Below are 22869 nucleotides of genomic sequence, written 5' to 3' on the forward strand. Positions count from 1 at the left end.
ACGTTTTTCCGCGACCATAAATTAGAACGCTCTCGGAATAGTTCGGTCTGCTGTGTGTGCCGTTGATGTTGGTGAAATATTAATAGGGCGAATAAAGGAGTCTTTGCAAGCTTTTCCGGCGGCGGCGGCGGCGCGCAGCAGATTGGTGGGGAGATTGTTTTAACACCTAGGGGTTGGAGGGCTATAAAGCCCGGCAGCATGGCGGCCTCTATTCCCCGAAGATAAATTTGCGAGCGTGTGTATATTTTTCAGTGCACGGTGCTGAGGCGCCGGAGAGCGAGATTAAATTTGCGCCGAGGTCGGAATATTTTAGAGCGAGGCGGGCACTAAAGCGCCTCTGCGACTCATGATTCTCGCCATAAACCGAATCAGGCACTCTAATAACATTCAATTATTAAACAATAATCTGGCGCTGGCGCTTCCTCTGGGGAAAAGGCCTGCGCGCGAATTATTAACCTCTCGCAGCTCCTCCCCGACTCACACCAGATTGCTTCTGCGCCCGCCTCGAATATACATTTATATACATCCTATGTATCTACTTTTGTGTTGCAGCCGACGAGATTTTAATTTACGGCGCTCATAACCGCTCCACCATGCCAGAGAGAGAAGCGAGCAATCTTCTTTTATTGCCCTCGCACCGGCGCCATAATTATTTTATCATTGCCTGATTTTTAATTAGCCAGACACTTGCGAATCCATTACACACGTATTCACCAGCAAAAGAGAGAAATAAAGATGCCCCCCATGAAATTGGACTCAAAAGGTCCCCCAGCAGGCGCTCTAATTGATACACTCTCCTTTTTTTAAGAGAATGATTTTCAATATTTTTAATAATTTAAACTTAAGGTTTTTAACCCTTAATAATAAATAAATCATGTAATCAGAAATATATTAAACACTTTTGTGTACAACATATATGCAATATTTGTTCTACACGACAATTTAATAAATTTCTGATGACATGATTAAAAAATTATGGAATTTTGCAAGAATCGCATTTCAAAATAAACTATTTTGAAACATATTATCAATCCAAAAAGATAATAAGAAAATTTCTGCATCATTAAACAACGTCTTTTCCTTATCTCAAAGTCTAAACTCTTACTGAATTATTAATTACTTTTAATTCTATAATTTAAATTTAGGAAAAAATATTAAATTAAAATTATTTATTGATTTTTAAATAATAGTTTGATTTAAGTATTTTTCAAAGGTAAGAGAAATTACCTTGAGCAATCACCCATGCTGGAATAGAGTAATTCCACTTTCATTTCAATATGTGTGCGTAGGCGATTGACGCTTAATTGTTCTGATATTCTAATGAGCAGATATGAGTTTTAGAAGAGAAGTTGATAGCTTTACAGCTGGGCTGCTGGTGCGCGATAACCTCTTTACCATCCGAGGGCTGCACGTTATTTATTTAAAGAGCGTCTCTTTCACGCACTCAATATAGTCGATGACGATCGATGACACGATGAGGACTCGCCAGCTTATTATCACGGTTTTGCTTCTTAGCACGTCCTTTGCAGGTTCAGAGTGTAGAATTATCAATAATTTATTATAAATTTAATGTCGTCGCGACTTATGATTTGCAGCGGGCGCGTTACCAGAACAGTGCAACCGTCTTTGCAATTGTGCCAGCGGGTCGACCTTTTGCGCCAGGGTGAATTCGAGACTGGGTCCCCATCAGATGCAGTACCCTGGATGCCTCAACCAGTGCTTCGACACTTGCTGTCAGGGAGGAGCAAAAGGTAAAACAAGATAAATCAGATAAATCAAATATTTTTGTGCTGTGCAAACTACTAAAAATTAAATAAAAACATTTTTTAAGGGCAGAGAAATTGACACTTAAAAGAGTTTTTATTTTGGAAGTGAATAAGGGATTGGACTTTTTCTTCCTTGTTTCCTCCACGAGGAAAGAGCCCGATATCTTCACTTCCACGATAATCTCCTTTCTTCAAACAAAGTTTTCATTTTGTTTAAATTTTTAAAATTCAAAATTAATACACCAATTAATTTTTCTTGAAAAATATTAATTCTTGCCTTTTTTGGAATCTCATAAGAGGAAGGCGACTAATAATTTTGCTTAAGTGTTAAAAATAGATTATTTTGTCAATACTGTCTAGATCTTTTGCTTTCCGAAAATGAAAATAATTAATTTTGTTAATAGGATCACTGACTGAAGTCAAAGAAGGAGGGTGTTTAGACGAGATATTTGTGCAGGTCGTGACTGGAACACACGCAGATGGGCCAGTTGGGCTTGTTGAGCCTTGCCCTGAAATATACCTGGCTGCTATCACCAAGAATAGAACAAAAAATTAAAAATAGTGAAACCCCAGAGCATTTCTCGCTCTCTTTATAGTATCAAATTTGTTTAGATCATAATAAAAAGAATGTAAATACGATAAAAAAGTAACTCTTGAAATGTGTATGTAATGTCACTTCTTAAATTTTTTCAGTGTTATTTTTATTTATTTTAATTCATATAATATTTTAATTATATTTTTTTAATTCATATCTAATTAATAATTAGATATTAAACAATAATTTAGGAGGAAAAACCCATCTAATCCTTGATTAGACTGAAATAACAGAATTACAATAAGTACAAAAGAAATAAAAATTTCAAAAAACTTATTTATAAGTCTTTTGAAATTTAATTTATTGTAATTAAATTACAATAAATTCTCAAAGAACAAATTTTGTTCTTTGAGAATTACTAGGCATTGAAAAAAATTAATGTTTCCATATATTTCAAATATTAAAAATTAGTCAATAAATTTAATAATCAAGTAAACTTTTGATGATTATTATTTTCTTTGCTATTGAAGCTAAATTGACAAAGGAGCGTTCAATTGTAATTTTTACTGTGCAATGATCTCATCGGATTTCGCGCCATCGAGGTCGCGAGCCGCATTCAAACGAGCCAACCAGACGCTCGAAAGACATTTGGGAGGCGAAATTTGAACCGGCAGTGAAAGAGCAGCTGTTGATTCGGCGAAAGGGCACCTCTGCTGCAGGGAAAACAATAATTTTTTAATTCTCGTCGGCGCTCGTTCGGCCAGACGAGTCGGACGGACGGCGAATCGATCGGCGGCCGACGCGCCTCGTCTCGAGAGCATGTAACGTGAGCTGCAAAGACAGAGGCGCGGCGAAAAGCAGAAAAATAAACAGAGAAAGAAAGGGGAGAAACGCATCGGTGCCTATTTTGTTCGACGTCGTCACTCTCTTTGCCTACTCAAGCAAATCGCCCAAGTGCGCATCTCGGCAGCTGGAAATCGGCGGACGACGTCACGATGGGCATCATCATCTCCAGGTTTAAGGTTTGCATCCCATTTCGCACTGACACGACCTGAAAATTAAGACTTTTCTTGCAGAGGAACGTCACCGTCAAGGAGAGGCTCCAGTCCATCTCCAAGGTACGATGACCATTTATGGGCATTTAATTGAAATTTCAACCTTCAAACTGACCTTGATTTTTTCAGGACATATCGAACATAGAGGTCTTCAGGCTGCACACACAGCAAAAGCAGAAGGCTGTTGTGGCCCGGGTCGTCCTTTTCTCGGTCCTTGCGCTCATCTTTGCCGGCATCTTCCTCTACTTCTGGACCTTGCCCGAGCGGACACTGGACAAATTCTTGTGCCTAGCACCCTTTTTCATCGCACCCTTCTTGTGAGCAACTTATGGACTTAAATTTTAAATTCTAAATGAAATATAATTGTAATTTAATTTTGCCAGAATCGTATTTGTGAAGAGATTGATCAACTGGTACTACGCAAGGCAGATCAACGATAATGAAATTAAACTGACCAGACTGCGCGAGGAGAAGAAAAAACTGCTCGATGAGGTTATGGACAAGGAAACGTACAAAACTGCCAAGGAAATACTTGAACAATTTGCACCGGAACAGCTTCGGAAAGAGAATAATGTAATTTTAGATTAATTTTATTTCAAAGTCTCCAGATTGAAAGTTTTAAAATATCCAAGCCCTTTTGTTTGTATTAAAATTATAGTAAGGCAATTTAATAAATTCCATCTGAAAATTTTCAGCAAAATGCTCTTGTTCCTCGAGTGTCGCCCCAACAACAAATTGCAAGACCAGGAATGCCAATGCCAAACCTACAAAGTGCTCAACTTGTTAACCAGGAACTGAGGCGGAGGACGACTACCCCTCAGGTTGGCGGCCAGCCCCAGGGTCCCCAGGGAACCCCTCTGACGAGAAATGCACCCCTTCCTTATCCAGCTTTACCTCAAAGTTTGTGTTTTCTTTTTTCGCAATTTGTTTTCTACATCAACCAATTTCTTCAGGACCTGCTGGAGCAATGCCTGCTGGGCCGCCAATGGCAAGACCGATCTTGCCCAGGGATAGAGGAGTGATGGACAAGTTGGTCGAGTTCATCGTCGGAGACGGTCCGAGCAATCGATTTGCCCTGATTTGCAGACAGTGCGCCTCTCACAACGGCATGGCCCTGCAGGAAGAGTTTGAATACCTTGGTAACCTCTTTGTTAGAAAGTGGTAAACATGAATTTCTAAAATTTGATGTGTAGCTTTCCGTTGCTGCTACTGCTACTGTTGGAATCCAGCTCGCAAACAGCGTCCCCCGGCTCCTCTGCTGCCTCTGCCATCCGCCCCTGCTGATGAAAATGGCGGCGAGTCCAGTCCTTCAAGTGAATCTGAGGCTGAGGAAACGGCACAGGAGGAAAAGGTAGCAGAAGAAGAGCCTAAAGAAGGAAATGCACCAGGTAAGAATTTTTAATAAACAAGAATTTTGATTTTAAATAGAGTTTGGAGCAATGAAGTGAGAATTTTAAAAAACCTCTTATTAAAAAAAAAATTATTAAAGTTCTGTGATAGATTAATTTATTTTAATTCTTATTTTGTTGCTTTAAACTTTCCCACTATGGGTCCAATATTAGTAAAAATTTCTTAAAGATTCAATCATCATATATTTATTAATTTGATTTATGGCAAAATATTTTCCAATCAATTTAATTAACTCATATTTTTATTCATAAAAGAAGCTGTTGAAGAAGTTGAAGTGCAAGAAGTTGAAGAGACAAGCAAAGGTGAGACTGGTGAAGCCGCAGCAATCAAGGAAGAGCTCCCCAAAGAGGAGGCTGAAGTTTCGAAGGATCAAACAGAAGCGTCGTAGACCATAAATTTTGGGATTGAAGAACGAGTACCTGCAACCTTTGACCAATTTGATATTGCGTTGAGTAGTGTTGAGTTTCCACTTCTGACAGAGAACAAGCTCCTCAATCTCGGATGATTTAATCACACTTATTTAAACTTGTATGTGTTAACTTTCTTTTCTCAGCAACAAAAATCTCTGCTTCAAGAGAGGAGGTTCAATTGGGATGTTTTGAATTTTGCTTGTATCATTATTATTTGGATTTTTTTATTTAGCTTTAAATGTTTAGTTAACTTTGAAATTATTATATGGTTCCTCTCTTTCACGCCCAATCAAAGCTAAGTCACTTTTTTACGATCAAAATGTAGAGTTATTTAAGTATCGCTTATTCATGTAATTATGCCAAAATGAGTTTCTCTTTTAGGTGTTAACTTGCAATGTACTTAATAAGTTAGATATTGTTTCATAGGCTTGCCAAATATCATGCCAAGTGCCTTAAACTGGAAAACTGTGTTAAAACTAGAAGGAAGATATTGTATTTTGAAAAAACTTCTATCTTAACGTCACACAATTATTGCAGTCTTGTTTTTACATTCAAAGTCAATTGTTTGAGTAATAAAAATGTAATTTGACAAAAATGTTACTCAATTTCTACACATGACTTCACCCACAGCTGTAAATAAAACAAAAAGCATTAAATAACGAGTGCGTCTCAGATTTATTCAGAAAAATAAATGGCATTGCTTTTTATTTCACAGATTCCAAAAGTACGATTCGCATACTTCACAGGACGGCTAGACCTTAGGTTGATAAAACAATCTTTTGTCACCATGATAAAATTACGGTGTCAAAGTAAGAGGATATTTGGCCGTTGAGGTTATCTGACACTCCTCTTACAATCAAAGATCACCTTTATTTGATTATTATAACTCATGGCACAGAGAACGGTAACAAAAATAATTTTTTTTAACAATATTATCAAGGCAAGGCACGTTGTAGGCTTTGAGCTGCATGGAAGACACATATTTTAAAGCTTATCATTTCAAGCTATAAATGGAGATTTTTAGATTTTCTGTCCGTCCTGGATGAACTTGTAAACGCTGGAGAAATCCCTGTTTTCCAAACCAGCCTTACACATGAGACGGTAGATTTGAGAGGCGAGGGCACCCATTGGAATGGGAGAGCCAGTGCGAGTGGCCAGACCCTGGGCCAGTCCCAAGTCCTTGGCAATCAGACCACTGTAGAAGCCACCCTAAAATTTTTCAATAAATTTCAGATTTGAAAAAAATACAATTGTACGAAGAAAAATTATATATTTAAAAAAAGTCTAAACTCTTTTTTTGATGCCAATTCAAATTCAATTTTAGAATTAGAAAAAAATTATTAATTGCCTCTATAAAATTAAATCAATATTATTGAAAAAGAGTCACATACATTACAGATCTTTATTTCCTTGATTTTGATTTAATTCAAATTACCTCGTAGTCCCGAGCAGAGGGCACATTGGGCATCAGTCCGGGAACAGGGTTGTAGATTTCGGATGACCAGCAGCGGCCAGTGCTGTTGTTGACAATGTCCATCAGCAATTTGCCGTCCAAGCCGAGACGGATGCCGAGATTCATGGCCTCGGCCACGCCAGCCATGCTGATGCCCAGCAGCATGTTGTTGCAAATTTTGGCCGCCTGGCCCATGCCAATGTCACCGCAGTGCACAAGTTTCTTGCCCATTCCGCTGAGCACGCCCTTGGCTTTTTCGAACACCTCCTTGTCACCTCCGACCATGAAGGTCAGCTCTCCGGACTGGGCAGCGATCACACCTAGCAGGATAATATATTTAGAAAAAAAGAAACAAATTTGAAATTATTTTCTGCACCTCCGGACACAGGAGTGTCCAAGAATGAAGAGCCCTTGGCGTTTGCCTGTTTCACCAGGGCAATGGGAACGGACGGGTCAACAGTGCTTGAATCCAACAGAATCGATCCACTCTGCAGTCCCCTGTAAATTTTAATAAGCAATTAAATAATTATTTTAATCAGATTGAAGGTCAGATTTAAAATATTTGCATTGAGCAATAAAAAAATCATTAAATAAGTACTAATGCTAGTAATTTTTTTACAAATCAAAACTGTTTAAAATTTTCGTTTGTAAAAAAAAATAGTTTGGGTTTTGAATTTTTGCCAAAGTTTTAAATTTAATGATTTTAATGAGAAATGTAACAAAATATATTATGCTAGTAGCTAGTAGCATTTAATGCTCAAAATTATTTGTATTTATATACAAAAAATTTGATTTGATTTTTTTTTTTAATTTTTTAATACCAATATAGTGAAACCCTGGATATAAAATGCAATATTATTACTCAAAGACGCCATCCTTTCCAGTGTAGACGTTCGTGACAATATCATTATTGGGGAGCATGGTGACAATGGTGCCGGACTGGGAAGCAACGTCAGCGGGACTTTTGCCAACGGTGGCACCTGCCTTAGCCAATGCCTCGGTGGCTGCTTTCGAAACGTCGTAGACAACCAATTTGTGGCCCTGCGATTGAAATATTTTCATATAATTGAATTAGAATCGAATTAATTGTGAGGTTTTTACTTTGTTCATCAGATTCTTTGCCATGAATCCACCCATGTTTCCCAAGCCGATGAATCCGACGTTGGAGGAGGCATGACGACCTGGAATTCAAAATGAAAAATCAAATAATAATATTTTGCATCAAATAAAATTTTATTTTCAAGCAAGCTTAGGCACAAAAAAGGTGATAACTATAACATTTTCAACTCTTTTAAATAAAATAATTTGATACAAATTTATAATGAAAAAAAATCGATTTTAAATTGACTAAATTAAATATAAAAATTTCAGTAAATTGTAATTAAAAAATTTCAACGTTCATGAAATGTTGAAATTTAAAATAAATTGCAGAGCAAATAATGTCCTGATAAGAGTAAGACTGCCTTCAAGGCCATTCCGCCTACGTGCGGTTCTCTCTCGGAGAATTATGAACTCGGCCATAATTGATTCGCAATTTATTGGTTCGCAAAGAAGAAATTAATTCTGCGGCAGAATTCGCGGGCGTAACTCACGTGCAAAAACGACGGCGTTGCCGTTGGAGCAAACTTTGAGGTTCCTCGCCAAAGTGGAAAAGGCCATTTTCGCGGTGCGAACGAACGAAGGCGAAATTGTCGAAGAGAAGAAATTTATTTTCGTCCGACCGCTCTCGCCGTCTCTTCGAAAAGGGGCTTGTGCGACCTTGAATTCACAGATGTGCAGCGCTCGGCCCCCAGCACCTCCGCCAATCACACACGTGCCCGCCGGTGGTGTTGGTGACTTTGGTGGGAGGAGATATTGGGATTTGGGAAAGATAATATTATAATATGATCTCAGAATTCAGATATGTCGGATCAAATAAAAACAAAACCGGCTGAATCATCATTTTGGTGAAAAACCACCAGAAATTCAATTATAATTTGAGTCTGTTTGTGAAATTCAACTTGAATTTTAGTGGTACGTACACATTTTTGCCTTTGTTTATGTAATTTCTGCATGTTTATTTTTTACTTTTCATTGAAGATTGAAGCAAGATGACCACGAAAACGCCAGTGTCTCGTCTCCAAGAAATCAGTATGAAAATGAAATTAGCTCCACCTGAGTACGAGCTCACCTTCAGCAGGCAGGAAGGTTTGAATCCTTCCTTCACCTTCAAGTGCATTTTCAACGGCACCAGTGGTAAAATTTTATCAATTAGTTTCTGTTTACAAATAATTGTTTACTTCTGTCTCCGCAGCTGAGGGTTCAGGTCGCACCAAGAGGGATGCGAAACATGAATCTGCAGACGCCCTGCTGAGGTTGCTCCAATCCGACTTGGAGAATGAGTCTATTCTGTTGGTTTTCAGAATTTATAGATTCTTTTTCTATGAAACTAAAATTTTCTTTGTTCAGAAATGTGGTGCCTGATAATGTGGTCCTGCCTCATAGCAACAAGGTCCAGAGGAACTTTGTCGGAGAACTGGCCGAGTACTGTCTGGAGGTGCTGCACTTTGCTGAAAGGCCGGTGTATGCAGAAGTGGAGGCCAGCGGAGCCGCCCACGACCCCACCTTTACCATGAAGTGCACCGTCAGTAACTTTTCTGCTGAAGGTATAATTTTAACTTAAAATCATTTTGTATAATAACGCTCTTAAAGCTGATTTTGATTGATGAATTTTTCAACATTTTGTAAATGATTTTTAAAGGGAATCCTTTGTTTCATCAGGAAAATAAAAGTTATAAGTTCAATTATTATTTTTACTTTACTTCATCTGTTGAAAATTAAGAATTTTTTTCCTTCCTTATTTTTTTTTTTTTTTTTTTTTTTTTTAGCAAAAGGCCCTACTAAAAAGCAAGCCAAACAATTGGCAGCAAAGCAAGTGCTGGAAAGACTTCAATCCTTAAAAGATCCTGAAGAGGTAAAGTTTTCTTTTTTTAAATCACAAACGTTCAATTTTGAAATTTAGAAATTTTGTAGATGCCACAAGAGAAGCGAGAGAAGCTGTTAGATTTGTCCAATATGAGTGAAGAAGAAAAGGTGGTTATTAAGAGGGTGTTGGCCCTTCACAAATCGGCTGCTCCAAAGTTGGAGAACGTCAACAAAACCAACGACATCTTCAAACAGTTTTACTGCAAAGACTTGCCCAGCCTTGCGAGCTATCCTGTGAGAATCTATTATTTTATTTTTAAGTTTGAAAAAAAAAATTGAAATTTTGTAAAATTTATTTATAATATTAGGAAGACAGACTGAAAAGTGATTGGGACCCCTGTGCTAGACTGCAAGATGTGTGTTCAGTCCTTGGAGAGAACATGCTTTCGTACTATAATTTTAACAAATTCAATGCAAACGTCAACAATGGGTGAGGATTTACAAAGAAAATTGTGGAATGTTTATATTTTACATAAATCAAATTTATAGAGATTTCTCTGAGACCGAGGGCACAATTATGGAACAGGATCAAGGTAAGACATGATTTATAAACTCTAAATAAATAAATATTAAAAATAAAATTATTTTCAGTCTACTTTTCATGTTCGACAACTGTCCACATTAGACCTATGAATTTGACCTGCAAGGGATGGGGAAAAAGTCCAGAGGAATGCATCAAAGCTGCTGCTGAAAGAATGTTGTTTTTGATGTTCTGTTTTGTCTATGACAAGGATCCATTTGCCACTGTTTAGACACATGATTGTGAGTTTGCAATTTAGCAGTAAGCTATGTGATGAAATTATGGACTTTTCAAACAATAAAATGAATTACATTGAATTTAAAATTCATTTCAATTATATTTATGTTGCTGTCGCATGTACATGCTCAAAAATGCTTCTTTTCATTAGCGATAACTTTAAAAAAAAAAAAAATTGCAAGAATAAATTATGCTTTAAATTTGTTATATGTAATACAATGATAACAAATATTATAAAATATCTACTGTAAAATATGGAGGATTTTGTTTTTACAAATAAATTTGTACCTCAAATATCGTTGAAGGTTAAAGTTGTCAAAGTCAAAATTTGTTTTCTACATCCATGGATTAAGAGTTTTGTATTTTCGTGTTTCGCGCCCTAGAAAAAAGGCACTTACCGCTAGGTGGCAGCATTTGCCGACTTTAACTCTACTCCCCCCAGTACTCCCACCTCCCCACCCATTTACCTCGAAGGAAGAAGAGCGTCCCTGGGAAATTTGCCGACAAATTTGACGGATCGACCGGAAAAGAAGGCGAAAAGCGGCCAATTTTCAATTGCAGAGGTGTACCTGTGACCGCAGGTGAACATGTCGCGGCACCGCGATTCAGCAGTGGCGGATTGCAAGGTCTACGTCGGAGATCTGGGTGAGTGTGAGTCTGACAAATTTTACATACCGTCGTATTTCAAAATGCCGCTATGGTGGGCCTAATCAGACCTTGATAAACGAAATTAACACGCACTTCCATCATTTCTTCCGGCACCCCCGTTTTCCAACTCAAAAACTTTCCAAATTCTCTTGAAATGAAAAAGATTTTAATCACTTGACCTTTCAAATCTCGTTTTAGGCTCCAATGCGTCCAAGCAAGAGCTGGAAGAAGCATTTTCCTACTACGGACCCTTGAGGAATGTTTGGGTGGCCAGAAACCCACCCGGCTTTGCTTTCGTCGAATTTGAAGAGTGCCGAGATGCTGAGGATTCTGTCAGAGGCCTCGATGGAAGGTTTGGCCCAAATCAAATATTTTTTTTTTATAAAAATATAAATTAGAAATTCTATGAAAAATAAACCAAAAATTAATTTTACTTCAACTTGTTTAAAGGACCATCTGTGGCCGTCGAGTTCGAGTGGAAATGTCAAATGGCATGAGCAAGTCGCGGTTCAGGGGTGGCAACAGCCGTCGAGGCCGCCCCTTCCACCCTGAAGACAGATGCTACGAATGTGGCGAGAGGGGCCACTATGCCAGGGACTGCTCCCGCTACAGCCGCCGTGGTGGCGGAGGCAGTGGTGGCGGCGGCGGACGTCGCAGGTAAGAATGGATCCGCTTGAATTCCCACTGCAGACTGGGGGCATTGCACAGGATGCCTGTGAATTATGCATTGCCAAAGCGCACTTCAATTCTCAATTTTTATCCATTTATTATCACTTTGAGTGTCTCAGGCAGCGTGAGGACCGCTGAGGTTTTGCTGAAATTGGGAAATGGATTGCTCAACAAATAAGTTTCAATGCATTAAATATTTAGATGTTTTTGAGTGGGAAAATAATCCATATTTTATTGAGGGACTCAATTAAGACATTTAAAAGCTTCCGAAGATCACTCAATTTAGTTTTTAATCATTGTTTAAAATTTCATTAAGTAGCAAATCCGTGGTCCTCACTAGACTTTGGATTATTCAGATGAATTGGTGATAATTGAATGCTGTGTTACCTTTATAGGCAGTTTGGCTGAAGTGTTCGACCTACGTTCCGCGCGTAAATTTGCAATCTGCGCTCTCTCGATCGAAAGAAAGAATCCGCCTTGTGCACCTCTCCGAGTCCACTCGCGAGTTTTGCGTCTTTGCCACTGCGAGACAGACTGCGTAGTCCTTCCTTACTAGATCTTCTACTTATAAAGAGATCAGCCAGTCCGTCTGATGCAACCGTCACTTACAGACACACACATTCAGCTCTACAAGCCCCGATCAAATGCTGACTGATTTATGTACTGCGCAGACCCCGAGAGTCCTGTAAGGACGGGCAGCAAATTCAAAAGATTTCTCAAATCGAGAATAACCATCGTCGAGTCCTTTCAAAAGTATAAATCCAACTAACACCGATTTGTAAATTCAATTTTCCTTAAAGTCAAAGCCCCTCTTGCATTTTCATAATTTTCATTACCAAAAGTGGTCTGAAAGCATTCCCAGCCCGCTCTTACGGTTTAATTTTTTTCATAAGAAAAAAAAACGGCGTCATTCTTGTCTAATTTAAATCTCATAATCGAACACTCAAATGGAGCTATTCGGCAATCTAACGTATTTATAGGCGTTCCTATCCCTGGGTCAAAGCGATTCATTTTGGATTTTGAAATGCAGGTCTTACTCTCGTTCCCGCTCTCGCAGCCGCAGCCGTCGCAGCAGATCTGGATCCAGGTCGCCAGCATCCAGGAGCCGCTCCAGGTCACGCTCTGTCCGCCGCTCTCCTGCTGACAGGAAGAGCCGCAGCCCTAGCCGTTCCAAGTCCAGAAGCCGTTGATTAGGTAATGCTTGTGAAAAAAAGTGGAATTTTTCTCATACCAAGTTTTCTTAGCAGGACCAAATGACGAAAAGTAAAACAGAGGCGGGTGTTCCACGACATGGACCTGCGATTCCATCATAAGAAAAAAAACTTCGTACTTTTAGCTTAAAGTTATAATTTATCGTACATTTTTCTAGAAGTAATCACATACTGATGATAGATTATCGCAGTTTGCAACAGCACGAGGTGCTTGTTTTGTTTTCAGTATGAGTTGATGTGTAAAACCAGCAGATTTGAGTAGTTTTAGACGACATGTAAAATGCACTAATAAATATTTGGCAATTCTCCTCATGAAATAAATGTATTTTTATCTATTTGATATCTAACGTAAACAAGGCATTTTTTAATCTGATAATGATGGACAAAAAAACTTCTATAACTGGAATCGATAAGCGGTCTGATATTGAACCTTGCTACATAGAGGAAGAAGCTAAAATTTTTGTTTTTTCATCATTGGTCATTTCTCAATTTGTGAGCAGATTAAATAAAAAAATTATGATTCGGCTCAGATAACCTTATCTACATTATGGATATAGTAAAATTTATGTACCTATAATATTTTAATATATATCAGTTAAATGGCAGGTAACTTAAAAATTAGAACCGCGCCCCCTTTATCGGCACTAAGATTTTCAAGTTGATTTTCAACAATTAGTGACACGTTAGTCATTTGTCTTGGCTTCGCTGATTGGTGAACATGTGCCGAGAAAGGGGGCGTGGTAGCTGCCGAGCACTTATTGGTGCTGCTTGTGCTTGGTGCCGAGGTTGGAGTTGGCAGCAAGGAAGTGTTGATAGACTGTCCGTTCTTGTTTTATTAGAAAATTCCGCAAATTTTCATCGTGTCATAAGACGAAGGGGCTACTGCCAATTGAATGATGTCACACCTTAACGCAGAGGTCATAATAGAGAGACGCCGTCACCGTCACCAGAGACCCTGCAAAAATGGCAGCCGTCAAACGCGAAAATATCCAGGTCTACATTCGCGTCAGGTGCGATTTTTCAATAATTCTTGCACATACACAGTTACATACACTACTGCAAAATTATTTCCAACAAATATCTTATATTAATATAAATTTGTCGCAATGCAGGCCAATGACTGAAAATGAGGAGCGACAGAAGCAAAAAGACCACAACCGCATCGTGGTTGAGGTGAACAAAGCAGACAAAAATATCATTATTGTGCCTGACCGCAACAACTTGGAGAAAAAGAAAACGTTTGTTTTCAACGAAGTCTTTGGCCCAAACAGACAACAGGCTGAAGTCTTTGAAAAAGTTGCACTTCCCATGGTGACTCGAGTGCTCGAAGGCTACAACGGCACAATATTTGCTTATGGGCAAACAGGCAGTGGCAAAACCTTCACTATGGAGGGTGGTTCACATTCTCTCTGCGATCAAGTAAGACTATAATTTCTGAATATAAAAGCTCATGAATGAACAGATTTTCCAATTTAATTTTAATTACATTGGTACATACATTTTTCTGTTTTTAATTGTTCAATAATATAATAATAAATTTTATTTTTAGGAATCCCTGAATGGATTAGTTCCTAGGATTGTTTGCCATTTACTTGAAGAGCTCAAGCAGAAAAATCACAAAATGACTGTCAGCTATCTTGAGATTTACAACGAAGAGCTCATTGATTTGTTATCATCAGACGAGAACAAGACTAAACTTCGGTAATTTTACTTAAAAATTATATTGTACGTTGACTAAAAAATTTATTCATATTTTAAGCTTGCTGGAAGACAACACCCATTCTAGAGGCTCTGTGATTGTGCAAGGAATTTCAGATGTGTTGGTGACACACAAAGAGCAGGTTTTTGACATATTGTCAAGAGGCGCAAAAAAGAGACAAACAGCTGCCACCCTCATGAACGCAACCTCTAGGCAATCCATTTAAAAGTCAAATGTTTAATCCATTATTATAAATATCTTTGATTTTAGTCGTTCACATGGAATCTTCATGATCACCATTCAAATGTGCGAGTTGACCGAAGCTGGCCAAGACCTGATCAAAACCGGTAAAATAAACCTGGTCGACCTTGCTGGCTCCGAGTCAATCGGCCGTTCAGGTGCCACAAACTTGAGGGCCAAAGAGGCTTGCAACATCAACCAGAGTCTTTTGACGTTAGGCAGAGTAATTACAGCCCTTGTTGAGAAAAAGGTGCACGTCCCCTACAGAGATGCGAAACTTACAAGATTGCTTCGAGATTCGTTGGGAGGCAACACTAAGACAGCCATTGTGGCCACAATCTCCCCGGTGCTGTCCAACCTTGAGGAGACTCTTATGACTCTGGATTACGCTCACAGGGCAAAGAGCATAGTAAACAGGCCGCAAATATGCCTGCGTCCGACCAAGCAGGTGTTGGATTACGAGCAAAAAATTGAGCACCTGAGACAGGCTCTGATAGCCGCACGGGCACGAGCAGGACCTGATAACAAGGAGCTAGAACAGATAATTGAGCAAAAGAACAAGGAGTTACTTGACAAGACCACCATCATAAAATCTCTAGAGGAAAAAGTGATGAATTTGACCGACAAGTTGGAGAAAATGGCTGTCACACTTGCCACTGACAAGGAGCTTACTGAAAAGACCCAAATAATAAGATCGCTTGAGGCCGACATGATGAAGAAAGAGGTATGCTTGTACAAAATCCATAAATATTTCATTGTTTTGTGAATTAAATTTGTATTATTTTCATAGGCGTTGGTCAGCAAACTATCTCTAAAGTTAAAAGATTTGACGGAAAAGATGGAATTAATGGAGAGAGAAGATGAGCGCCAGGACTTGGAGCTAATGGACAAGACTAAGGTCATAAAATCTCTAAAAGAAGAAGTGAGAAATTTGTCTGAAAAGTTAAATAAAATGGCTGCCAACCCTGTTGTCACTGAGGGGAAGCCAAATCAAAAGGAGATTCCAGACAAGCATCTGAATACAGAAGCAGAAGTGAAATCAACATCAGAAAAAGTTCTCAGTGTCACCAAGGCAACAACCAGAGATCTTCAAAAGACTCATGAGGCCACTTCGAACAAGGAAAATGTAAATCAGCAGAGCACTCCACACAAGGTAAATATTAAATTACAGCAATTTACGGCAGCTGCCAAAATTAAAATTTATCGGGATATTATCCTCTCTAGAGAGGATCCGGATAAAAGTCGGTTTTGGCAACTGGGGATTCTACACCCAAGTTATTTTTTATGACGCGAGAAAAAATAGCATTCTTTACTTAATATGTTTATTGTTTTAGATTCCGTTCAACACAATTGCTTTGGACGATTCAAGGATTCGCAGAATCAAGTTGCAAAAGAAGACGTTCGGGTGAGAAATAGAATAATTTTAAAGAAAGTCTTTATGCTATGTAAATGGATTAATAAATAAGGACTAATACGAGGAATATTCCACGCGCAATTTTTGCGGAGAGATAATTTTTGGAAATTTTGACACCATCAAAATAATTGATTAGATTTTTGTCTCCTTCAAGAAAATGCCCATTAATTATAACTCTTTGTTACCTATTGGCAATGGAGAGCCATCTTGGATTTTGAGTTTTAAAATATCTGGTTATAATTTAAGGCAAGTTCATATGGCTCTGGATGGTAAATTGAGACGATATTATCAAAAATAAAAGGGGCCATAAGGTCACGTAAGTGTGCGTATTGACCATCTCAATAGGCCTGTACAGACGGAAATCAAGTGCAAAAACTTAATGCGCTTATTGTTAGTAGTCCTTATATTAGTCCTTAAGCATGGGGCATATAATAGTCGTTAACATTTTCACCTGTGAATTTTTAGACATTATGTTGGGGGAATCGCCAAGTTGGTATGTGGACAAGGTAACGAGCACCAGTACTCATTATATAACAAGAAGAAAACTAAACTCCCAGATCACGTAGTTGAGAACATAATTGGTAAAATCTGATATTATAAACGTTCCTTACTTATTTCTTATATTACTTCATTTTCTTTTAAAGCCATTGTCAAATCATCATACAAGGACTTCGAGGACTTAGCAGCCACAATAACCGCAGATACCAAAGTTGAAATACCAAAGGACGACACCAAGGACGAGATAGTGGTAAACATAATAAAAAGCAAAATCGAACGCCACTTAAGATATGAAGGGGATAAAGTTAAACAGATTAAAAATCTAGGTATTTAACAGAAATAATTTTAAGAGCTCTTTTTCATTACTGTGCCTCTTTCATTTAAGGTAAGCTGCTGAAGGATCTCGAGGATTTGCTATTGAAAGGGCACGCCATCAAGGACCATGTCAGAGAAATCCAAAGGTTGGCTTCCACTATGAGTGGCACTTGTGGCAGTGAAGTCATCCCGTTACTCTGGACAAGTGCCATGTCACAAGATGATGAGAACGTGGAGAAGGAGCTGGTTGCCGAGCAGGCCCTGAAGCATCTGAAGGCTTATGCCCCTGTCTTTACTGCCTTCACTCAATCAGCCAAAAGTAAGCAACGTCTTATGCTAACTGTGCAGGAATACTGCTTTGCCGACAAACACGTCAAACCGCTGTTCTCAAGCATCATCAAAGAACTTTATGAATTGGAAGTATTGTCGGCAGAGGATATCAGAAATTGGTACGATGGAAGCAAATCTACCAAGGGGAAGTTGATGTTTCGAAACCAGATTAAGACGTTTGTTTATGGACTCCCAACTGGAATGGAGGATTCAGAGTCAGACTAGAAGTTGTTCAGGATTCATACTAATTTTATATTTTGACAATTTGTCACCCATTTTTTTTTTTATAAATTCCTGATAATTTTATTTTTGTGATGTGATTCAAAATAATAGTAAGAATAAGCCTCAATTGATATATTTTTGTAAAATTTGCATAAATGTATTTGATTATTTATTTTATTGTGAAAGCTATCAATTAATGTGGATTGAATCAAAGTTGGAGTGTCTCTAAAATTGTGAAGGAACAGCCCTCTTGTCTTTTATGTGGGGCAAGCCTTCAGCTTGCTCAGGTTGTTTACTTGTATTATAGGCACCGGCCGACACTAACGCGTCAATAAACCACCTCAGTCACTCTCTACCGCGGGAGCCTGAGATGCAGGTCATGTCATAAACAAAGTAATTAGTGTTCTTTAATCTATCTTATCCGCAGCTTAATGGGGGGGGGGGGGGGTGTTAGTTGGCCCATTTTGAGCTTACAGAATTCTAGAATTAAGTGTTTTAAAAGTGAATAATTGTAAAATTAAATGGGAAGACAAATCTAAAATAGAAAAATTTCCAATTGGTTTTTAAGAAAGGAACAAAATTTATAATGTATTCCTAATTGTATATTGTATCACGCGAATACAAATAGCATGAAAACTTCAATTTTCAAGTTAAACAAGAGTGTTAATTTTGAGCTGCACATTCATTTATTTCTTTTTAATCAATTTTTATAATTACAGCCATAGAAAACAAATATACAAAATTGTATGCAGCGCATAAGCATTATGTATAAATAATGGCCGGTTGCAGAACAGGAGTATAATTATAGTTATTGAATATTTGTTACTGGCATTTGAAAAACTTATTCACGCAGATCAATTGGCTATTTTGCAACCAGCCTCGCATCTCTTTGGCAAACACTTTTATCACGGAGTACACTATCAAAGTTGGCATTGTGCGGAGAGGGTCCAATGCACTCACACGAGTTCAATCGTGGTGAACACACCGCCAGTCTTGCAGACTCAATGCAGGTCAAACTTTGAATCCACAACATATTTCATCGTAGGTGTCATTTGAATCGGTCCACAACTTGGACCTTCAAAACTTGGCAAGCGGAGCTCAAAAGATTGAAATTAAAAAACCGTTTTAAAAACAAAACTTTTTGCAGTTCAAACGCTGTGTATGTGTCACAAAGATAATAATGTATAAATAAAGGTTAAAAATTTTGAGATTTGTACTCCTCGGAACAAAAAACATAACAGTAAAAAGTATAATATCGTAAAAAGCATGCCTTGTTTGGTTACCATAGCAATAAAATAGGCTATTTAAACATTGTTCAACATTTCACAGAGCCACCATAATTATTACACCAATCGTTTCTCTTAATTAGCTTGACAATCGAGCTGAATCTTATGACACAAAAGTTCCCTATTTTTTTCTCTCTCTCAAAACAATCAATTTGTGCTTGCGAAAAATGCGTAATCTTGAGCATTGGGAAATTTCATAATATACGATTTTACAGAGAAACAAGTTTCATTCACAGCAAACGTCTGTTTTCAAATTCGCCAGTCTGAGTTTCTTTTGTCATTAGGCCTTGAAACAAAACATTTGGCTGCCTGTTGAGTGATAATAATAATCACAGGTTGGTAACAAAAATTAGAACCAAAAGGCAGGGCACCGACCAAAGCTGAGACCAAAATTGCATTCACGACTTTTGTACGTAGCTGCGCCACTACTCGCCAGGCAGCACCTCGTTTTTCGACGAGTTGTGTCTGGTTTTGCGCAAGCACTTCTGGTCAATGCTGGACAGCGCAGCTGTCTTGTCAAAGTCAATGGACGCGTAGCCAGTGGCGCCTTTGGGCGAGTTGACTGCCGTCGGGGTTGACACTAGGGAGTTGGCTGGCGACAGGGGGGTCGACTGAGAGCTTTCACCGCCACCGTCAAGGTCCAATTCTATGTAATTTACCCTCTTCACCTGGAATAGAATTGAAAATGGTTAGATTGAGAGAAAATTAAGTGACAGCATTTCAATTTTGATTAAGTTCACCATCAACATGTAAGAGTCATCTCCGTCAAAATTTGAAACAATGCTCGTCGGCTGTTAAAATTTTTCATTTTAATACGAATTTTATTTAAAATGGGGAAAATTGGTTGATTTTCCATTATATTATAAAGTACAAATAAAATTCTAATGATTTTCTTATAAATAATTGAGAAATTCTAATTTTTTTTTTAATGCCTCACCTCTTCAACAGGTTCCGGTGCAGATAAAGGCGGCACGGTTCGCAGCTCTAGGCTAAGGTTGGCATAAAAATGAGGGTCCATCAGTTCCGGCATCTCCAGGACCTGCAGCGGCGCCCTGCTGACAGGGGTCGCCACCTCTTCAGGTGTGGCCACCGAGCCCACATTCATGTACAGGTGGGCCTCTTCTCCGAAAACGTTGGCCGCCTTTGGGGTGGTCGGCGTCCGCACTGTCTCCTCTGCCACCACAGGCCACACCCTTTCAGCAACCTGTGCGGCAGGAGGAAGGTCGTTGGCGTAGACGGCGCCGCCGTTTCTGTTGGCGATCACAGGCACAGAGGTCTGGGGACTCAGCAGGCCCAGGGAGTGCCGGTCAAAGGTCACCGACCGGCTGGTGCGCAGGGGCTCTAGGTAGTTTGGTTCGTTCGGGCTGTCGACCATGGGGCTGAAAGAGTGGTTGTGCGGAAGAGTTCCAGGTGGGGACACGGTGGGAGCTGGAAGGTCGCGGGACAGAGTGTCGTCGGGGCCAAGAGCTTGGACATTGAGCTGGAAAAGCAAGATTCGCGTTTCAAATGAAAAATAAAATTATAAAATCTCTAAAATGAGGTAATATTGCAATTTTTAAATTTAATTAACTGCAATAAGGATAAATCGGGATAAATAATTTTCTTTCTTTGTTTACAATAAATAAGTCGACGTTTTTCTTCGCATTTTCCTTGCTCTACAGAAAATGGTGTAATGAAAATAGTTCATCAGAAGATATCTTAATCAACTAACTTGCAAAAGGTTGAAAAGGTGTTCGGCCCGTTGGCATTTGAAGGCGTAAATTCCGGGGCCTGTGACGCATCGCCTGCCAGACTCAAAGGTGAAGACGTCTGCATCGAAGCCATACCTCCGAAGACACCTGAGAGGCCACTTGACTGGATTCTTGCCGTGTTGGTACAGGATCAGCTCGTGGTCACTGACCTCAAGCTGTCCCGAGCACAGAACCTGGCCGGCGTCATCCAGGTTCATAACCCGGAAGATGTGGGCGTGCACGTCGTTGATGTCTGGTTTGCTCGAGATGCAACCCATTTGTCCGGCCACTACGAGTGACTCATCCTACAAATAAAATAAATAAACCATCAGACAGAGCAAATAAATGAAATACATAACAAACAATGAAATCATCATCAACAAAAGCAGTAAAATTTGTCACAACTGCTTGCATTTTTGAAGGGAAAAGATAAATAAAATTACGGCAATTTTCATCGTCACCGGTTTTGTTACCTTCAAATGGTGAAATTTCAGCAGTTTCGCGGAATGGAAGCGACGGCCCGCAGAGTTTCCTGTTAAAAGAGCACTCGTTTAATTTTCCATGGACACAAAACACCAACCACGATTGGCTTACCTGAGGGCCACGCTGAGCAGCATGACGCCGAGAGCACTCCTCAGGGCAAGGTTGCGTCTACAAGGTCATCGTATTTTCGGAAAATTGCCGACAATTCGGCCGGAAAAGGCTCGAATAAAAGGTTGATTGTGTCGAACGAAAAATCGTCCGTCGCCGCCCCTCTTTTGCGTCCGCAACAGGAACATACACAAACAGTGCTGCCAACAAAACAAAATAACATGAGAGGTTCTCCCAATCGTTCACCCGTACGTAACCTGTACGCAACCCGCACAACACAAAACCTTTTCTAGAAACTACAAAAAGAAAAAAGATGAAGAATTCCGGAAAATTCGCTTCCTGCAGATTGAAGTTTCAATCAGAAAATGAATAAACGAATAATTAAAAAAATCGGGTTTTCCTTACTGTCCATACTCGAATAAATACAAATTTGACAAATTTATTCTGGTAATTTCTTTTTTAATTATATAACAGTAATAAGACACAAATTATTGGCGTGGCCCTCGTGGCACCAATTTTTATCGCCTTGAATAATAATTTGAAAGTTTTACACTTGTTGGCATACAATACAAAATATTAATTTTAATTTAATTTAACGAACTACTTCATAGTCTCAAAAAATATGCAAATAAATTGTTTTCAACAATAAAATGTAAAAAATAAATAACAATTTTAAATATTTGTAAAAAGTTTTAGGAACAATATAATCGAATTTAATTGGAATCATAAAAAAAATCCTCTAGAGGAAAATACAAACACTAAGTGAAATTTGGAAACGCTTCTGTTTATTTTGGTGTGCTAGGCACTTCTTGGCTCGCAATTTGGTCATCCGCTTCTGGGCATTTTTTTTATAGTTTTAAGGGTAATTGCTGAATTCCGAAAACGAAAACATGCCATTTTGGTTTTCAGACATGTTGTTGGGTATGATAAGAGGTACCTCTCCCTAAATTTTCAGATGAAAATTTCATGTGCTTTTCCGGGAAATCGGATTTCCGTAAAAAACCAAAAAATGGAATATCTTTGTTTCTAATAAGAAATTTCAAGTACTCTCTTCGTTTCTAGGTGTAACTTTTTATGCTGAACAACTTTGCCGTTGACAACTTTTGTGTAGGTCAAAGGTCAAGGTCACTAAATTACAAATTTCACTTTTGAACGCAATTTTCAAAAAGAAGCACACCTTTGATTTTTTTCTAGGTATAGGAAAAAATGTAGCCCCAAGTGTGTAGAACAATATACTTGATTTTCAAAATGGCATTATTTTTAGTTCAAAAGATAATTTTAAGTGAATATTAAAAAACTGATAAAAATCGCTATTCGGCAATAGAAATTAATTTTCAAACAGCAATAACTTAGTTCCTGTGAGAGATACGTCCGTAGTTGTATTGACAAAAAGTGTTTTAAATTACTTTTTCTATCGAACCATGTAGTGGTCATCCATGTTTGGTCACTTACGGTTATTGACCCCAGTGACCTATGACCTTAGAAAAATATTTTTGCATAAAATTTCATACAAAAACATTGTTTTAAAAGTATTCTTCAATTTTTTGTGCCACAATTTTGATTAACCCTTTTTTAAGGTCATAGGTCACAGGGGTCAATAACCTTAAGCGACCAAACATGGATGACCAATACATGGTTCGATAGAAAAAGTAATTTACAACACTTT

The 22869-nt window shown here is 38.6% G+C and overlaps 7 protein-coding genes across 13 annotated transcripts; 5 read left to right on the forward strand and 2 right to left on the reverse strand.

The window, feature by feature from the left end:
* The first annotated feature begins 1368 nt into the window (after positions 1-1368).
* LOC132193536 (uncharacterized) lies at positions 1369-2620 on the forward strand. Of its 2 annotated transcripts, none has more exons than XM_059614266.1 (3): positions 1369-1529; positions 1596-1751; positions 2171-2612. In XM_059614266.1, exons 1-3 carry the CDS (start codon positions 1457-1459, stop codon positions 2320-2322), a joined length of 381 nt encoding a protein of 126 aa, XP_059470249.1. In that variant the 5' UTR covers positions 1369-1456; the 3' UTR covers positions 2323-2612. The 2 variants fall into 2 exon arrangements, with proteins under 2 accessions (XP_059470249.1, XP_059470248.1); XM_059614265.1 differs by having other exon boundaries at positions 1437-1538; positions 2171-2620.
* Positions 2621-2966: 346 nt separating this feature from the next.
* On the forward strand, positions 2967-5155 carry LOC132193392 (endoplasmic reticulum junction formation protein lunapark-B). 3 transcript variants are annotated; one of them, XM_059614031.1, is made up of 8 exons: positions 2967-3323; positions 3378-3419; positions 3486-3673; positions 3740-3929; positions 4052-4256; positions 4310-4495; positions 4550-4744; positions 5018-5155. In XM_059614031.1, exons 1-8 carry the CDS (start codon positions 3297-3299, stop codon positions 5152-5154), a joined length of 1170 nt encoding a protein of 389 aa, XP_059470014.1. In that variant the 5' UTR covers positions 2967-3296; the 3' UTR covers position 5155. The 3 variants fall into 3 exon arrangements, with proteins under 3 accessions (XP_059470014.1, XP_059470016.1, XP_059470017.1); XM_059614033.1 differs by having other exon boundaries at positions 5021-5155; XM_059614034.1 differs by having other exon boundaries at positions 5024-5155.
* A 672-nt stretch (positions 5156-5827) lies between these two features.
* On the reverse strand, positions 5828-8384 carry LOC132193394 (3-hydroxyisobutyrate dehydrogenase, mitochondrial). The gene is made up of 6 exons (XM_059614036.1): positions 8222-8384; positions 7731-7810; positions 7492-7670; positions 7006-7127; positions 6612-6949; positions 5828-6385 (listed from the first exon to the last, which is right to left on the reverse strand). The coding sequence occupies exons 1-6, from the start codon at positions 8286-8288 to the stop codon at positions 6197-6199; spliced, it is 975 nt and encodes a 324-aa protein (XP_059470019.1). The 5' UTR covers positions 8289-8384; the 3' UTR covers positions 5828-6196.
* LOC132193393 (interferon-inducible double-stranded RNA-dependent protein kinase activator A homolog) lies at positions 8265-10425 on the forward strand. Its single transcript, XM_059614035.1, has 9 exons — positions 8265-8642; positions 8709-8864; positions 8923-9019; positions 9078-9274; positions 9497-9582; positions 9642-9827; positions 9902-10023; positions 10083-10126; positions 10185-10425. The coding sequence occupies exons 2-9, from the start codon at positions 8720-8722 to the stop codon at positions 10343-10345; spliced, it is 1038 nt and encodes a 345-aa protein (XP_059470018.1). The 5' UTR covers positions 8265-8642; positions 8709-8719; the 3' UTR covers positions 10346-10425.
* Positions 10426-10794: 369 nt separating this feature from the next.
* On the forward strand, positions 10795-13199 carry LOC132193352 (serine/arginine-rich splicing factor 7-like). Of its 4 annotated transcripts, none has more exons than XM_059613968.1 (5): positions 10795-11001; positions 11197-11350; positions 11449-11655; positions 12698-12861; positions 12912-13199. In XM_059613968.1, exons 1-4 carry the CDS (start codon positions 10938-10940, stop codon positions 12855-12857), a joined length of 585 nt encoding a protein of 194 aa, XP_059469951.1. In that variant the 5' UTR covers positions 10795-10937; the 3' UTR covers positions 12858-12861; positions 12912-13199. The 4 variants fall into 4 exon arrangements, with proteins under 4 accessions (XP_059469951.1, XP_059469950.1, XP_059469953.1 ...); XM_059613967.1 differs by having other exon boundaries at positions 12915-13199; XM_059613970.1 differs by having other exon boundaries at positions 12725-12861; positions 12915-13199.
* A 439-nt stretch (positions 13200-13638) lies between these two features.
* On the forward strand, positions 13639-17665 carry LOC132193697 (kinesin-like protein KIF11-B). Its single transcript, XM_059614528.1, has 10 exons — positions 13639-13888; positions 13991-14297; positions 14428-14579; positions 14638-14790; positions 14848-15541; positions 15608-15970; positions 16152-16222; positions 16697-16812; positions 16876-17055; positions 17115-17665. The coding sequence occupies exons 1-10, from the start codon at positions 13842-13844 to the stop codon at positions 17597-17599; spliced, it is 2568 nt and encodes an 855-aa protein (XP_059470511.1). The 5' UTR covers positions 13639-13841; the 3' UTR covers positions 17600-17665.
* A 594-nt stretch (positions 17666-18259) lies between these two features.
* On the reverse strand, positions 18260-21400 carry LOC132193699 (fibroblast growth factor receptor substrate 2). The gene is made up of 5 exons (XM_059614530.1): positions 21207-21400; positions 21086-21144; positions 20594-20917; positions 19820-20362; positions 18260-19550 (listed from the first exon to the last, which is right to left on the reverse strand). Exons 3-5 carry the CDS (start codon positions 20888-20890, stop codon positions 19308-19310), a joined length of 1083 nt encoding a protein of 360 aa, XP_059470513.1. The 5' UTR covers positions 20891-20917; positions 21086-21144; positions 21207-21400; the 3' UTR covers positions 18260-19307.
* Positions 21401-22869: the final 1469 nt, after the last annotated feature.

The sequence above is a fragment of the Neocloeon triangulifer genome, unplaced genomic scaffold, assembly GCF_031216515.1.
Source record: "Neocloeon triangulifer isolate White Clay Creek 2 clone unplaced genomic scaffold, ASM3121651v1 ptg000004l, whole genome shotgun sequence".
NCBI lineage: Eukaryota > Metazoa > Arthropoda > Insecta > Ephemeroptera > Baetidae > Neocloeon > Neocloeon triangulifer.